General features: G+C 35.5%; 1 protein-coding gene across 2 annotated transcripts in view; it reads left to right on the top strand.

Annotated features, from left to right (window-relative positions):
* Nucleotides 1-8893: 8893 nt before the first annotated feature.
* Nucleotides 8894-17623, top strand: part of LOC578237 (arf-GAP with dual PH domain-containing protein 1) — a 32665-nt gene continuing 23935 nt past the window's right edge. Inside the window, exon 1 of one of the 2 annotated variants that reach the window (XM_030984480.1) lies at nucleotides 8894-9171. In XM_030984480.1, coding sequence (XP_030840340.1) covers nucleotides 9063-9171 — 109 coding nt within the window. In that variant the 5' untranslated portion in view covers nucleotides 8894-9062. The remainder of the gene's footprint in view (nucleotides 9172-17623) is intronic. The other variant, XM_030984481.1, reaches the window with a different exon arrangement.

Genomic DNA, 17623 nt, shown 5'->3' on the forward strand with positions numbered 1-17623 from the left:
TCTCTCTCAAATGACTATTTTCCTAATGTAATCAAATTCAAAGCAAAAATCTTTGTTAAGTGCCATGTTACAAATAATTGTATTTCAATAGTCACAATGCAGATTGCATACACTAATTATTGCTAGTTAGGACGTACATTATGGCTTGTCCTACCTAACAACACAGAATATATGCAATTTGCATTCTGACTATTGAAATACAAACGGGTGAATGAAATAATTTGAAATGGAGGCACTTAAAGGTAATGGCTCGAATTCACAAAGGAGGTTTGTCGACAAACCTAGGTTAATGTGCATCATATGACGCGTTTTTACAAACTGGTTTGTAAAAACGTGTCAAAATGCATCATATGACGCACATAAACCTAGGTTTGTTGACAAACTTCCTTTGTGAATTTGGGCCACTATCTGTATGTCCAATTTGCAGGCCATTCGAAAGACAATACTAATTTAGAACTTCTCTCAAATCGAAAGGGCTGGGAAAATAACAACCATTAGTTGTCGAATCAACTTCAGTGATTGCAATCACCTAAGTAATAGTCTGATTTTCACGCCCTTTTACCCAACGATTGTTCGTTTTGTGCTGCACAAAAATTCAATCAGATTAATTTTGGCCATTACAAGTAATGAGTTATTGATGTAGACAAATGCTCATATACCTGTTGCAGCTCATTTTATGTATATATGTTATTACCAAAGAAAAAAAGATGTCGGTCAGTCACTTAATAGTGTCTGACATTGAAGGCTAGAAGGTATATAAACAGGTTTCCTTGCATAATTTGAATACTCTGACACTGCTAATGTTTGAATTTCACAGATAGGACAAATTCATAATTCCTGCAAAGTTCTACAGAATTTGATGCTGGCTGCAAAGGGACAAAGTATCTTTAACAAAGATTTCCGCATTCAATTTGATTTGGGGGGGGGGGATTTTTTTTATTTTTTAGGTCAATTTTTTAAAATAATTTCAACTCCTTTTGTTTCATCTTCAAATCAAATTTGTTGTTATTGTGAATTTAGTTTTAATTCATTTTATAAAAATGAATGTTCTAAATGTCTATGCTGTCTGGCCAATACTCATTTAGACCTTATGTTTATGTATATATAGAATAATGTCTATTATTATATATAGAAATATTGAATTATGTTTGTTTTACAAGATAATAATATGAAAAAGATAATTATTTTGTGTTTCTGTATTTCTTTTTGTTGTTATGTGTGTGTGTGTGCATATTAGTGTTGTTAAAGCTGTGAAATATAATATCCTTTTTTTTCTTTTTTCCTAAATTTTAATATTTTTCTTAAATTGATATTTGCTATTATTCATCATAAAGCCAATTTTTGTTATACTCTTAATTTTCTTCTTTTTTTTTTGCTCCAACTATCATTTTAATTTGTATTTCATGCTATTTGGGGAGGGTGGGGGTATTTCATTGCCGGCTCTGAATAAAATTGTTCTCTCTCTCACACTCTCTCTCTCTCTCTCTCTCTCTCTCTATCTTTCTCTCTCCTCTCTTTCTTAACCTTTATTTTGTCTGCAGTAACCTGTCTACATGTTACTTAAAGCTAATCCATATTAGAGGATGAAAAGGGTCCGTGTTCTTCTATTGAGAGGAAAAAATGGGAATGGAAATACATGAATTCCCCCCCCCCCCCCCCCCCCCCCCCCTCCCTTCAACAGAGAAAATATGGGAGAAGGAAATAAACTCCTGCAATTATATTCTGGAAAAGAATAAAATCATGTAGGAAAAAACTTAACTCCCTTCCCCTTTCTAAACAAGTTTTGCCATTGCACACAGTACCTTATTTATACTTTTCCTCATTTTAAGTGTGACATTATAATATTATTACCTTATGTCAAACTAAATCCAATCCAATCCCGGCCAGAGCTGAATTGCAACAAAAGCCAGAAATATCATTGCACTTACCTGTCACATAAAAGAGGTACAAGTCATAACATGTATGAAGACAAATTCAGCTACTAAAAGTCCGCAAATCTTGGAATGGTTCACGGAAGTTTCCAAAGAAAAAAGCAGTCGGAATTGATTGCGGTCCAAAACATGATGCAATACAAAATCAACTAGACATGGGTTTGTTGTGGTAAGAGGCTTTCAATGCGCACCCATGTCAACCATTGTGACGTCAAAATTGTTAACTTTCAACCAATCGCAGCGCACAGTGTAGTGCTATGAGTGCGCATCCATACTTTCCATTGTGACGTCACCAAGAAACTTGATTTGTCTATGGATGGCAGTTTGAATTTCGAAGTTTATTACAATTCAAGGACCCGCATGTATGGGAGTATAATACAAAACGCAACAGAGTAACACCCCCTCTCTTTCTTATCCCTCTCTTTCTCTCTCTTCTCTCCCTCTCTCTATTTCTCTCTCTCTCTCTCTCTCTCTCTCTCCCATCCCTCTCTTTCTTATCCTTCATTTTGTCTGCAGTAAACCTGTCAACATGTACATGTAATTTAACGCCAATCCACAATAGGGGATGGTAAGGGGCCGCAGTTCTTCTATCGAGGGGAAAATGGGAAAGGAAATACAAGAACCCCCCCCCCCCCCCTCTCCATTCGACAGAGAAAATCTGGGAGGAGAAAAGAAATTCCTGCAATCATATTCTGGAAAAGAATAAAATCATGTCGGAAAAGACCCCCTTCCCGTTTCTAAAAAATCCAGGTTTGCCATTGCACACAGTAACTCATTTATTTTTCCTCTGTTTGAGTGTGACATTAGTATTACCTAACCACACAAAAAACACTGTCAATGCAACGTTACAGCTTAAAAAATTAAACTCTGAATCAGAATGACAGATCAAAACTCCCATGGTGACTTGATAATTAACTAAACCCAGTACGGTACCAGAACTGAATTGATAGAAAAGCCAGGAATATCATTGCACTTACGTGTCAAATAAAAGAGGTAGAAGTCACTACATCGTACATGTATTCAGAATGGTTCACGGAAGTTTCCAAAGAAAATGCAGTTGGATTTGATTGCGTTCCAAAACATGATGAAATACAAAATCAACTACAAGTAGATTGGTCATGGGCTTGTTGTGGTAAGAGGCGTTCAATGCGCATCCATGACTGTTAACCATTGTGACGTCAAAATTGTTAACTTTCAACCAATCGCAGCGCACAGTGCAGTGCTATGGGTGCGCATTCATACTATCCATTGTGACGTCACCAAGAAACTTTGATTTGTCTATGGATGGCAGTTTGAAGTTCTTTATTACAATTCACCGACCTGCTTGGATTGGGAGTATAATATAAAACACTACAAATGTAAATTTATAAACACATGAAGAGATAAATAAAAAACAGTATCTCAAAATAAAACAAATAATGTAAAATGTAAACGTAAAATAATAAATGCAAAGAGTAACAGTAATCTGTATATCTAAAAGGAAAAGGGACGTTATTTTCCACAAAACTTCGAAAGATTTGGCACCGGATTTGACAGTGTCCTATTTTACAGGAATTAAACAAGTCATTGAATTTAGATGTTTTAATTCCAATATTACCTAATAGGAATTCTGAGGGATAATACAATGACTGTATATAAAAAAAAAAAACGTTCACCGACCTATATTTTCTCCTTTGGCTAGTCGCTACTCTCCCTTTTAATAAAAATTTGGACATAATGTTAAGCTCAGTATTATGCTAAGACTGTAGAAACCTGGGCCCCATTTCACAAAACTTGTCATCAGTGACAAAAGCCAGTTTATGTTATAAGCTACTGCAATACTTGCTTCTGATTGGTCATCAGCAGATTTGTCACTGATTTTTGTCATTTGTCATTGACAAAAGACTTTGTGAAACACCCCCTGGTCTACCAAAGGCACAAAAAGCAAGGGGTAGATGTTCCCCGCTATCAGGGGTGAGGGGGGAGGGGATCATTTCACCGTCCCCAAATAATATCTTTCAGCACAAAATGAGGAGGTAATTCATTCCTCCTCGCCCCCACCCTAGCAAAGGAAAAAACCTTGGGGACTTGGGGTATTACTCTAAAATTGCACATTGGAAAATTTTCTCGCTCGGTTGCGGGGATGTGTCCCTCGATCAAGCTCTTTGCAAGACCAAATTTAGCAAATTTTGGAGCAGGCTTGTAACGATCTGTAAAGACAAGAAGGTAAAAAAAAAGTAAAGAAGAGAAAAAAAGATGAGAAGTGAAAAGTAAATATATAAGATATAAGAAATGATATAAGGTCAAACGAAATGAAAGATTGATAATGCAGAAAAGAAAACTAAGAATAGAGACAGACAGACAGACAAGACAAAGAGAGAGAGAGAGAGAGAGAGAGAGAGAGAGATACGCACATTGCGCTATTGTAGAAAAAAGGGAACTCTCTCTCTCTCTCTCTCTCTCTCTCTCTCTTTCTCTCTCTATCTCCCCCCCCCCCCTCTCTCTCTCTCTCTCTCTCTCTCTCCCTCTCTCGCTAATGAATATAAGACTACCACAATAAGAGGCTTTAATATTCACGCTCCATTTATGCATGATGTAAGTTAAATGAAATACTACTCGGGAATTCCCCATTATACCCCCACGCTCGTTGTCATAACCAGACTCGGCTTGCATTGTTCACAACTGTGTTTTATCGTAAAATGACGAATACACAAAACAAAACAAACAAAACAAAGCCTCAATCATTTCCAAACAAAATTTCATTTCTTTGTTGTAGTTATTTTATTTATATAGCCTAGTTAGTTATGTTGTTGTTGTTGTTCCTGTTCTTGTTTCAAGTGTTAATTTCCTGTTTAATCACAGAGTCTACATCACATGCACGCCCCTATTTCTAAAAAATGCATGCATAAGGTTTCGACAATTTTTTTTCTTCCCCGCAAATGATCATTAAAAAATATTTATTTATTTCAGTCGGGGGCCCAGCTATAGCTGATCAAAATCTGATATGAGAGATGTTGTTCATTATAACGTTTATTACTGAATTGGGACAATATGACAAAGGCAAATTTTTGTGCCTGAGGTTTAGGTCATCCACATGACAACCACATAATATATTGTTCAAATTCAATAGAAGTCGAGCCCCATCATATCAACTGTGATTACGGAAAAACCCGGTTAGATTTTTGTGAAACGTTTATATTGTTTTTGAACAATAATACTAAATTTATAGGAATAAAATTAATTTAGACCTAATTGAAGGAGAAATATGAGGTTAAGTGATAGGATTTAGTTCTGTGATGAATATCAAGCAAAATGTTGTAATAAGAAATTAAGAAATATAAATAAAAACGTTCAGTCACGATGTTTCTTGATTAATAAGACTTATATTAGGAAAGTTTGCGGAAGTAGTACGGTACTACCAAAGAGCATAGATTACAAGACATTTCAGTGTCCGTACTTCCGTAGTACCCTCGCCGTGCGCGGATTACTGTGTGAAGAAAAAATGTATCGAACTAATTTTAAACATTGGAAAACAAGGCTCCTCAGAATGGTTATCATTCTCCTAGCCTACTTTTGAAATTGCTTAAAATGTGACTTACATATAATTTGAGGACGCCCCGCATAAATGTGTAAGAATATACCCCCTATTTCCCTTCCTAAGCGCTTTTTCGATTGGCTTTCTTGACAAAACACCGCATGGGCATTCCGTACACAACCATCTGATTTGGGTATGATTATAACATAATTATAGGCCTACACTTAAGATATAGTTTGTACGGTGTTTCTTTCTATTGTTCTCAATATTTCTTTCCTGTATATCATTCATTTCCTCTTTATATTGTATTTCTTGGTACCACCAACTCACTACTACTCACCCCACGCATAGATTTGCATGTAATATCTATATATGTTTTTGTATGTGTTATTGTTTAACCCTAATAGGGCCGGGCTGCGTTATTTTTTTATGCGGCACAGATTGGGGCACGGCGCGTATTAAACCTATGGGAAGTACGTTCTTTCCCTTCTGAATAGTGTCTGCACGTACGTGAGACTATTCATGTTCGCTAGCGCATTAGCGCTGCGAAGAAGTTTGTATATCCATCGCGAACTACGTGTTTAGATAACATTCTTTTTCGTTTAAGTTAGTTAAGTTTTATTGACTAATTATTGTGATGTTCTCCTTATTGACGTGCTGCCTCCTCTTCAGATTTCCAATTTGATTTTAATTGTTGATGTAATGATTTTCCATGCGGTAGTGGATTACATGTAACACTATTAAAAACAGACCTCTACTACTTATACTGTCTAGTACGCACACGACCAGTATTAGTCTGTAAATCAAGACCCCTTTTAAAAAAAAGCCCCAATCTGTGCCGCATAAAAAAATAACGCGGCCGGGCTATTTGAAGTCTTAGTAGGGCCGGGGGGGGGGGGCCATTATGGCCCCCCTTAAGATCTCGGCCGCGAAGCGGCCGATCGCCGCCAAAATTTGCACGCATGTCAAGTGAAGTGTAAAGAATAATATGATAATTTCAATTTTTTGAAAAATTCACACATTTGCATATTTATGGTAATTTATGCAAATAAAGTCATAAAAATCACATTTTTACCCATAAATCATATATTATTCATATTTAAGCATTCTTTTTCACTAGATATATTCATTAGACCATTCTGAATAATAATACGACAAAAAATTTGGAAGAGCCAGCTTATTTCTTATGTTATCCCTTGTTTTGATAATTTCTTATGTATTTCATTGTTTTTTTAACTTATGTATTTCATTGTTTTTGTTGTTTTATTTCATCTTTTACTACAATTCAACTATTTTGACTCCCAAAACAACCACCTAAACTTTAATCAAGACCCAATAACCCATGTTTGATCTGTTTTTAGGAAAAATGACTTTGCCATACGTTTTGTACACAAATCACGAAAATGAGCGATTTTCAGGCTGACATGCCAGGACAAAAGGTCACGTGACCTCGTAACCGTAGGTCCGATTTTCAAAAAAATTATTTTAAAAGTTGCGCAAGGCTTGAAAGAAAAAAGTCAGCGAGCGGCGGGGCGCCATCCATATGCGTTCCCGAGCAATCAGAAAAATTGTGGAGGGGGGGGGCCATAATGGCCCCCCCCCCGGCCTTATTAGGGTTAATTAAAAAAACTATTGTATTTATATATTGTAATTTTAAGCAGGGGATGATCCCCGATAAACCTCTGTGGTTTTTTATCACCCCCTCTGCAGGTTCATCTTTTGTTGTAATGCTTTTATATTTGATTGTAATTTACTCTGTCTTTTATGAATCTGTGGAAATAAATGAAATTGAAATTGACATTAAGTACACAAATAAAATGTGCCCCCGTTCGTCCTACATGGTAACAAGGGCACGAATGGAACATTAAAAATGTTTTGAGGATATAGGCACCCGGCTAAAAATATAATGACCCCCTTCTTTTTCGCCTGGTATTGTCCTTATAGGAGAGAGAGTGTGTGTTTGTATCGCTCAATTAAGACGGCTTTTATGATATTGAATGTTCTGAATTGCTTAAACTCGAGCGTTAATATTAATCACAACTTATTGCGATTGATATAAATCACAACTATGTACATATGAGATCTGGGACTGCAAACTTGCGATTGCTGAGACTAAGAAGCTTTTTTCAACCTGGGTCCCGCGAGAAAAAAATTAAGTATTGGCCTACATCACAAAATATTTAAAATAAGATTGATTGCGTGAAGCATCAAATTTTAGAAAACCGCTAGTGTATTTTATTTCATGAGGATATAGCATTCAATTTAATTTTAAATTCAATTTAATTCAATCTTATTTCTGTTTCCAACAAAACATTACAAATCAATTATAATCATTTACAGATAATACATATTGGAAACAGAGGGGCTCACTAAAAAGCAATGCGGTTGACCCCTCAAATGGTAGGAATAATGAATAATTAAATAACCAAATTCGTAACTACAAAAAGGAACTAGGAATAGGGGAAAGGGATGCTAACAAAGACGAGTGGAGACAAGAGAGTACTTTACATGACATAGGAGAACACGGTCACAATACAAAAAGAAGACAATGTCAAAATAGAAGTGAGAGATCGGAGGTACAGAAAATAATGCAAAACGATGAGCTGCTTGTGGGGTTGAGAAGAAGATGAGGAAGGAGAAATGTGCATTAGAGTGAAAGAGATGATTATGCATGAGAGGGCACAATATAATATATCAAATTCCATTTTGAGTCAGTGAGTAGAAAATGACCTTGTTTCAAAAAAAGTTTTAGAGGAAAAAAAGTTTTAAAAGAAAGAAAAAGAAAGAAAACAGTCATGGGGATGGAAAAAGATTATTATATCGCCCACTTGGGCGATATAATAATCAATAAGTTTCATGAGATTGTAATAAAAACTTTTTTCTTTTCTTTCTTGAATTATAAAAATTGTATTTCTTTCATTCGCTCGCGCTTTGCTCGCTTATATTAGGCTATTTACTGGATGATTTCAGGCACCGAATACCTTAATAAAGTATGGAAATGAGGTTCCCGATTATCATTCTATTCGATAGCGAGATGCCCGAATATCAAGATGAGATATTTAGGGGGCAAATGAGGTTTTTGAGACAGGAAACGTTGTAAAAGTCAGTTGGGTATCATCGAGTTAATGCAGTGCGCCCCCTGCACAATTTCTAGTTCGACTGCCTTGAAATAATACTCTTTTAAAAAAAATTGCTGTCATTATTTGCAGCAGCAAAGAAATTCCACCAAGAAATTGTGCAGGGAGGTGCACTAACACGTTGATACCGAGAAAACCTTTTACAACATCCCATGTCTCAAAACGGACCCCAAAGGGGTTTTCCCCCTAGACAAGACGGGAAGCACGAGAACACGTCTGAACAAAAAAAGTGACACACCCACATATTCCTACACGCGCACGTACCGGTACCGGTACGCGCGTACACCACCGGCACCTACAGGATATTTATGTGCTTTATTCCAGACTAACCACTCTTTGATAATAGAGCTGTTTGACTAAATCATATTCTTTCCACGCAAGTAGCAGCAGGAGTGTGGAAGTCTGCCTAGAATATACTTGGAAAAGTAAGATTTTTGTGAAATTTGGAGAGCTAGAGGAGAGCGTAACATATCAGCCATCATGAATGAAAAGAACAGGAAAAAGCTGCTGGAGATCATGAAACAACCAGGCAACGATGTCTGTGCGGACTGTAATGCTCCGTTGGGTAAGGAACATAAGACGACGCGAGGTAAGCGAGCTGGCCGGACGGCTCCCCGATCAAACCAGGGTTAGCTGGGCTAGTCGGCTGGTGGGTTCTACGCTGAACCTACCAGTTGTTTCTCCACGCTCCTCACGGCAAGCAAAGCCAAAGTCAAGCAAACTAGTGGCGCAGCACAATTTTCAGAAATATAAAGTTTGTAGTGACTATATGTGTTCCTTTTCCTGTTTCTTTATATCTTCTGCTTCACATTCATCGCAATAGATACTAGATAGTAACAGTTACACATGTCTAGACATATAATATAGTTAGTAGATTACCGGTAGTTTTTCAGGGTTGTTGCTACTTAACTTAGTAGTCTAATTACTCTAAATTTCTAACAATAACATGTCTAATTATTTAATATATTTCAGAGGCAAATCATCCTTGATTGCTCCTTTTTCCCTGACAGTAATTTCCAAGGATTACAATGTCAAAAACCCATTCACCTACATGTACCATCTCCACCCGAGAAGGAGGAGAAGAAGAAGGAAAAAGATGAAGCAAAAGAAGGAGAAGGGGGAGGAGAAAGACTCATGATAAGTGGCAAATGCAACTAAACCCCCCAAAATGTCATGTTCTTAGATTTGCTGCTTCTACATGTGTACATGTAGATCTCCTGTTATAACCATCTCCCATGATTTAAAGTGGGATACACATATTTCTAACATTTACGTCATCTGCAAATAAGGTATGGATTCATTAGTAGGAACCTCATATCATGTACTAAACAAACTAAATCTATAGCTTACACAACACTAGTCTGTCCTATCGTAGAATATAGTTCTAGTGTCTGGGACCCATATACAAAAAGAACAGCTACACGAGCCGCCAGACATACTTCAGGAAACTCCTTCATTCAATACTCCCCGCACCAACTGTTTTAAACACTCTTATAATCCATGTACCATCAAGGACAGGAACTCATTACCCCCAACATCCAAAGGACCTCAAACACTGACACCTTCAAACTACAAGCAACCAACTTTTTCCGCAACCAAGACTCGAGCAACAAGGACTACATAAGCAACAGTGCGCACCCCCTCATCCTCCTTATTTGGTTCCTAACGGGATGTTGAGGAGTATACCAAAGAAGAAGAAGAAGAAGGGGGGGGGGGGGGTCACTCGCTTTTGTCACAACAACAACAAATTTTGAGTTTCCATGCTTCTTTTTTCCAATGGGGGGGGGGGGGGCAACAGCCCCCTTGGCCCACTAGATAGTCTACACTCTACACATAAAAGTGCCACGTAAGTCTAATTAGACAGAACTAACCATCTGGTAATCTGGTATGTGGAATTCCAAAATAAAACTAACATTTGTCAACTTTCCCCATAGGCCCATACACTTAACTTTTCTGCTCCTACAACAGGGGGATCAACTACTGATTTTCTCCACAATCCGGCAAAAAAGTTTGTCAAGTTTGACAACATTTTTTTATGTAGAAAACAATCATTCTAAAAAAGGAGATAGATCTATTTTTAATGTACTATAAAAAATATAAACATCAATTAAAACATTGATATATAAGGACTTACTTTCAGCTAATCTTTCTGGTTTCATGAAGTGTCTGCTTTCGATGAGATTTGCGATGTTAGTTTATGCTATACAGCGTGTACAGGAAAAAAACTTCTTGCGTTGCCAATGTGATTATGAGATTAGTTTTAAAAGGTGCGTTTGCAGGGAGTTCAGCAAACTACATTCTTGTGCCTTAGTAATGGTATATATTAAAACAAATTGCTATTATCAAGTATATTTACACTTTATTATTATTATTATTATCAGAGTGAATTTTTTTTCTCAAATCCCTCTTTTTCAAAAATCCATAGCTGACTTAATTACCCTCTAAAAATGCTTGTAATTTATCCTGGTGGCATATCAAGGGCTCACATGAGCATGTCACATTCAATGTAGCCATTAGCCTACATGTAATGAACATATGGGCTTGGAAGTAAAGTGAATTAACCAATCCTAGACAGCAAATTTAAGCACCCAATCTTTGTTTTCAATGTGAGTTGTTATGGTACAGTACATGTATATGCCTTACATGAACAGCAAATGAATCACAAATCTGGTGTAACTGGATTATGACAGAAGAAAATGGAACTTAAGATTCACATCTTGCAGGAAATTTATTCTGTCATTTTTTGCATGAAATCAGACAGACATACATACATGTACATGTAAAGTCGTGTAGTACACAGAGTCATCTTGTTCACTGAAGCATTTCTAGTCCTTTGAACCAGAGTCATTCATTCATGTTCTATAGGGGGGAATTTATGTGAATTCAATACAGCATGCTCTGGAAGCTGCTTTTCAGATATTACACATTCTAAAGGCTCTGTTATAGATGGGACCTATGTTGAATGGTATTTACATGTAGACTAACAGGTACAAAATGTATGATGGTCAGATTTTATTAACACCCCCCTGTTATTTTCAAAGGGATAAGGGGGGGGGGGGGAGGTGCCCTTGAAAATGTTCTTCTATTAATGATAAAAATTACCTATTGAAAGAAGAAGTTATTGACATTGATTTCTGATAGAATTTCTTTATATACCATAACAAGATTTGCTTAAAAGTGGTTGAGATACAAAATGTATCTCATAATATTGGAGAGAGTAATTTTAGTAAAAGAGCATGAAATTGTCAACATCCACTGATGTTGCTGGCTTTCAGAATTATTCAGAATATAACATGGGCCAGTCAAAAGTATGTTTTCCTGTATAAGGCCTATATTACCTACAGTACATGTACATCATTCATGATTTTAGCAGGCCTACAGTACATGTATACTTGATAAGTCTTTGAAATTGACAGCCCTACGAGAGCATTGATCAGACAAACAAATAAGGAAATGACTCTTGCAATGTGGATTATTTACTTTTCTTTATGTTTGGTCTCTTGGTAACCTAATTTATAATGGACCGCAAACTATTAAATATATTGGAGTTGACCCTACATTGTAGTAGGCCAATACTGTAGTCATACTTCAGTGTGGGATCATGATCATACAGTAACTAACAATCAGTGCATGTAGGTATACTGTGGTGTTAGGGGATCGTGGGACTAATGAGTCATGCCCATAATTGAATGAGTCGCAGACTTGTAGGAAATGGTCCGTTTCGGATTTCCAGCAAGATATACTTGTTGTCCTACTTTCTGCAGGTCGTGTGGAAGTAGTGTTTCAATATATATCAAATAGAATCGCTCTACAAGCTTGTATGGTATGGAAGTAGTGAATGGAAATGTAGTGTTTCAATATATCAAATAGAATCGCTCTACAAGCTTGTATGGTATGGAAGTAGTGAATGGAAATGCAGTGTTTCAATATCAAATAGAATCACTGTTCAAGCTTTTATTGTGAAACAAAGTTTTTTAATATTGTACACGTTATTGTAGCTTTCCAGCTAATTAACTTTTCAGTGATTGTATGTCACTGCCTCATTTCAATGTGACTTTGTGTTGACTTAACAATGTACAATGAGGAATGGGGTTTTCTTTAATACACTGTTCAAGTGTGCATTTCCATTTTGTTTCAAGTATGTAAATCAACTAAAAGTAGAGTGATTAGAACTTTTAAACACTAACTTCCCATTTTTGTAATGAAACAAAACAATTAAGGAGCTGAGAACTACATGTAATTATCTCTACAAATTTTAGGTTAATGAATTTGCATCTCTAGTGCAGAATTAGGGCTGTTGTGTTGATATTTATTAATTTTTTATTCACTTTTTTGTAACTTAAAAGAACAATATGAACATATCATGACCTGAAACCAAAAGCAGAATCAGTTATTTGAAATTTTTTAAAGAAAAAAGGGTTGACTAATGTGAAGTAAAACAATACTACACACAGTATAGGCATAGAGTATGTACATTGAACATATAAAAAGTTATGTTCATGTACTGTACATGTTTATGTACACTGTACAGTAAGACTTTTGTGCTGTACATGTATTTAGCATTTATTGCCACATACGATTTGTGCCTTTGTAGGAATTAACCTTCCTTGTGATTTTTTAAGGCAGTCATTTTATTGACATTCTTATGAAGGAGGCTTGATTACAAACAGTGAAAAAATACAAGGGGGCTCGGGCGAATTAGCCCCCAAAATGCTAAAAAGAGCCCCCAAAAGTCATAAAAGAGCCCAAAAAAATTTGCATAGCGTTCAATGCAAAACAAGTAAAAGAGTGTTATTTTCATGTAAACAAGCTTGAAAAGTAGCCCTCGAAATTTTTAAAGTATTTTTTTCCTATAGGCTGTTTATATTGATCAGCTTTAAAGAAAGAGATATTGATATTGCAAGTAAATAAGGTAAAAGCGGATTATGAGTACCGGTACTAGACTACAGGTATGACACCCCTGTAAACTATTTGGGCCTTAAAAGTGTGATTGATTTTTCTCTCCTACACTGTAGATCTATACCCATTGATCATTTGAATATTTGTAGGGGATAATGCACAAATTATAATCCCTTGTGATTTTGCCCTTTTAACGTTTATTCTCCTTTAGCACCTAAATTGGCCAGTAAAGGTCATGTGATTCTGTCACTTTGTGCCAGAACTTTTCTGGATATTACAATATATGCCAGGATCAAGAGCATGCAATTGGAACTTTTTTTTAAAAATTTATATGGAGCATGCAAGTGGAACTTCATGCCCCAGTAGCAATGCTAATGAATTGTAAATTTGTACCATACTCGGAACAATGATCACTGCTACTTTGATAAATATTGCGAGTCCGTTGACTATTCATTGTATACTTTGGTTGTGTGGGAGGTGCAAGTCCATTGTCAAATGTCCTTGTCAAGTTGAAATTGAAGGTTTCTGTAAAAGAATGCAATTGAGTGCTAGAAATAGAATACAATGACTAACTATTGTACAGTATACTTTAGGCTATGTACATGTAGTAATAATAATATATTTCGACAACTAGTCAGGTTTGATAGATATATGGGCCCAAGGTTTATCTTACAGCACTAGCTACATGTACATGTACAAGCTAAATGGAAAGATATAAAGTTTGTATATACTTTGTATGATTATTCAAGTAAAGCTAGCTCATACGTGGACATCGTACTGTACTACTGTACTTGTATTTATTGATGTTCCTGAGAGGTCATCTTAGATTTATGATGTATGTAAACTTCTGTATTCCAATGAAGCAAAGCCTCAATTTTTATTTTCACTTTTGTGAGAAATGTCCAGGGTGGTGATTCATAAAGCTGTTCGTAAAGTTACGCATGTCTTTACGAACGACTTGAATATGAAGTGCCAGAGAGGATGCCCAAAGTTTTTCCTGATGTTTTAACAAAGTGTGGCTATATTTCCAATAACCTCAATTAAATTATGGCAAAAAATTTACTTTGCATTAAAAATGATTGTTATGATAAGAATGTTAATCTACATCTGCACAGTTCAACTTAAGTTGATGCAGTTGAAAATGATTGAGCATCCCATTTGGCTTTTCATATTCAAGTCGTTCATAAAGTCATGCGTAACGTTACAAACAGCTTTATGAAACACCCCCTTGGTACTGTATAAGTCTTTTCTGGCAGGTTATACTTGTAGTTAATCGTAGCCTAATCATACAGCCCTATTTAGATATGGACACAAGGTGGAAGACTTTAAAATCAAAACAAACAATTTTTTTCTTAATATTTAAAGCGTAGTTCTTATACATTTCTGTTCTTCCTACTATTCTTAACAATCATTCACTGGAAATTACATAACTTCTAAACTCTTTAATTTTTTATCTAGTCTGTTACATGCACATACAAATCTAGAAAAAGTGTCCATGGATTCCATATTCTAACATGGACATTGCAAGTGTATGAAATTAGATTAATCCATATTGTTATTATTGGGGAGGGGGAACACAAACAAATATATATTTTTAAATATATTAAGTAAGCTTTATTTACCAAGTATACATGTATTAGGCACAGGGTCGGGCGGTAATTACCGGCGGTAATTACCGGCGGTAAATACCGTCCGGTAAATAAGATGCGCGTCCGGTAAATATGTAAAAAATGGGAAATATGATTTTAATTCTCTATTTATTAATAATTTTACTTGTTTTTAGCCTCATAACTGAAAATATTGTTCTGAAATAATTAGCAGCACAATACTCATAGTAGGAACACACAAACAGATTTATAAAATCCTCACTGCATACAAAATTGTACACACCCAAACAAATGGCATTTTGTTCATATGCTAATTAGTAGGTATTCATGAATATAGTAATTAGCAACTGGGAACCAAAACCTTCATACAAGTTACTTTTATTGTAAAGTTTAAGATATTTGAATAAAATCAGTGAAAATTTGAACAAAACCGGGCAAGGAATAAGGAAGTTAAAGCTTTTTGAAATGACTAGTCACTAGAGGGCGATATTCAATTTGATGACATCATTTGTGGACAACTCTCCATGCCTTTCGTACATCAAATTTCATGTTTTCCTTCTTTCTTGTGATTGAGATAATAGAATGCAAAATGATATTCTACTTCACATGTTATGAAATCCGATCAAGAACACAAATAAATAGGAAAAAAACGAAAGACTTGTGAAATTTGATGTTCAATTTTTGTTCAATTTTTCACTGATTTTATTCAAATATCTTAAACTTTACAAAAAAGTAACTTAGTATGAAGGTTTTGGTTCCCTTTAATGAAGAACATCATATCTAGATTAGGTGTATATTTGGTATCTTTTTCCCGTATTTTTTTCCAGCATTACATAATTACAGACATAGACAAACACACGAACAAACACACACACACACACACACACACACACACACAAATAGTACACACAAGAGCAACCATACTCACCACCATTGTTATTATGTTTAAAATTGGACAATCCGAAGCGGGAAACTTGTGTACATAAAGTACCGTACAGTTGGAGGAAGGATATCCTCCTTTTTGTAGTTTCGGCCAACTTCCTGACTGTTTCCCCTCATCAAGTCATTACCACGTTATCTTTCCGTGTATCTAACTAGCGATGGTGATTGCAAGGTCACGCTATATTGAACTGCAGTTTTACAACTGAATAAAATATTTAGTCATGCTTATGAAGAATTTCACCAGGATGCTTGTAATACTTGTTTGAAAATTCTTAAATCACATTCAAAAGTCCAAATTACATGTAGCAGTTTCTAGAGTTCAGACACCTTAATTCCTCAGACGTGAATTGGCAGACTGAAGTACTGTACAATGTAAGGCGCCAATTTTTCTGATCGCCAGTAGTTGTTGTTTTGGCGATTACTGTGTTGTTCAGTGTATATGTCAGACAGCTGAAAAAGAAAGTTTAGACCTATTGTAAAAAAACTTGCAATAAAATGAAGTCTTACATGTGTATAGTTATTAAATTCTCTTTCCAAAAATATGTGTTTCCAAAAATCCCCACAAAATTTCCCAAACAGCCGTTTTTAACCACTTGACAGTGGACTCATCGCCATAGAAGTTTCTGAAGGTTTATTTTGAAATGTACATGTATGAAGGCAAGGCAGTGAAGGCACATCCTATGCCATACATTGTATGATTTGCAGATAAAGAAATTCATTTTGTACTTTTGTTAAATCAAAACCAAATCTAAGTCTGCAGTCAAATAACAGAAGAAAAAATGTCAAGGTAACTATTGTGTTCATTAATTTGGAGTAGACTATAATAACAACTCCAATGAAAGTTTTAAAACTAAGATCAAGAATTACATGTACATGTTTAATGCAAATAAACCTATTCACAATCACAAGAAATTGTAGTGAGCTTTGCAGACAGATCAGTTACCCAGTAGTAGGCAGAGGGGCCATGTTGCAAGTATACGTATGACCAATCCATTACACGCAAAGTTTTGCTGCACATTGCTGTTTAGGGGGCAGTTTACTGCTACATACATAAGAATGGGCCTTAAAACTTTGTTTTAACATCTGTGTGATATAAAACCTTGCTAACATTTAATTCTCACCTGCATTGCGAAAAATTGACAATCATGCTAAAGCTAATAGTGAATTATTAATCCATGCATGCACAATACATTTAGATCTACTTCACATTAACAGATAGTTTGCCTAATCCTGCTTTTAGTTTTATAGACATTTCTAAGATGCCACATACACTGTTCATGTAAAAGCACCAAAGCTAAAGAAGTTTGCTGTGAATTGTACATTAATTACATGTACATCTTTAGAGGTTCATTGAAATAATTGGCTCTGTATTCATTGAAGGATGATTAAAACTTTGTTATGAATGATTTAAAATGATAATGACCAAAAATCATTTAGGAATGACCAATGATTAATATTTAAACTGCAATTAATAATATAGTTTTTGAATTACAGTTGAAGAATAATTAATTGTCAGTAATGAAATGTGAAAATCAGTATTAAACAATGCTGATATGTCATCTTTTCACCCGATAGGACAATACAGTGTTTCAG

Source organism: Strongylocentrotus purpuratus, unplaced genomic scaffold, assembly GCF_000002235.5.
Source record: "Strongylocentrotus purpuratus isolate Spur 01 unplaced genomic scaffold, Spur_5.0 spur5_scaffold_14, whole genome shotgun sequence".
NCBI lineage: Eukaryota > Metazoa > Echinodermata > Echinoidea > Camarodonta > Strongylocentrotidae > Strongylocentrotus > Strongylocentrotus purpuratus.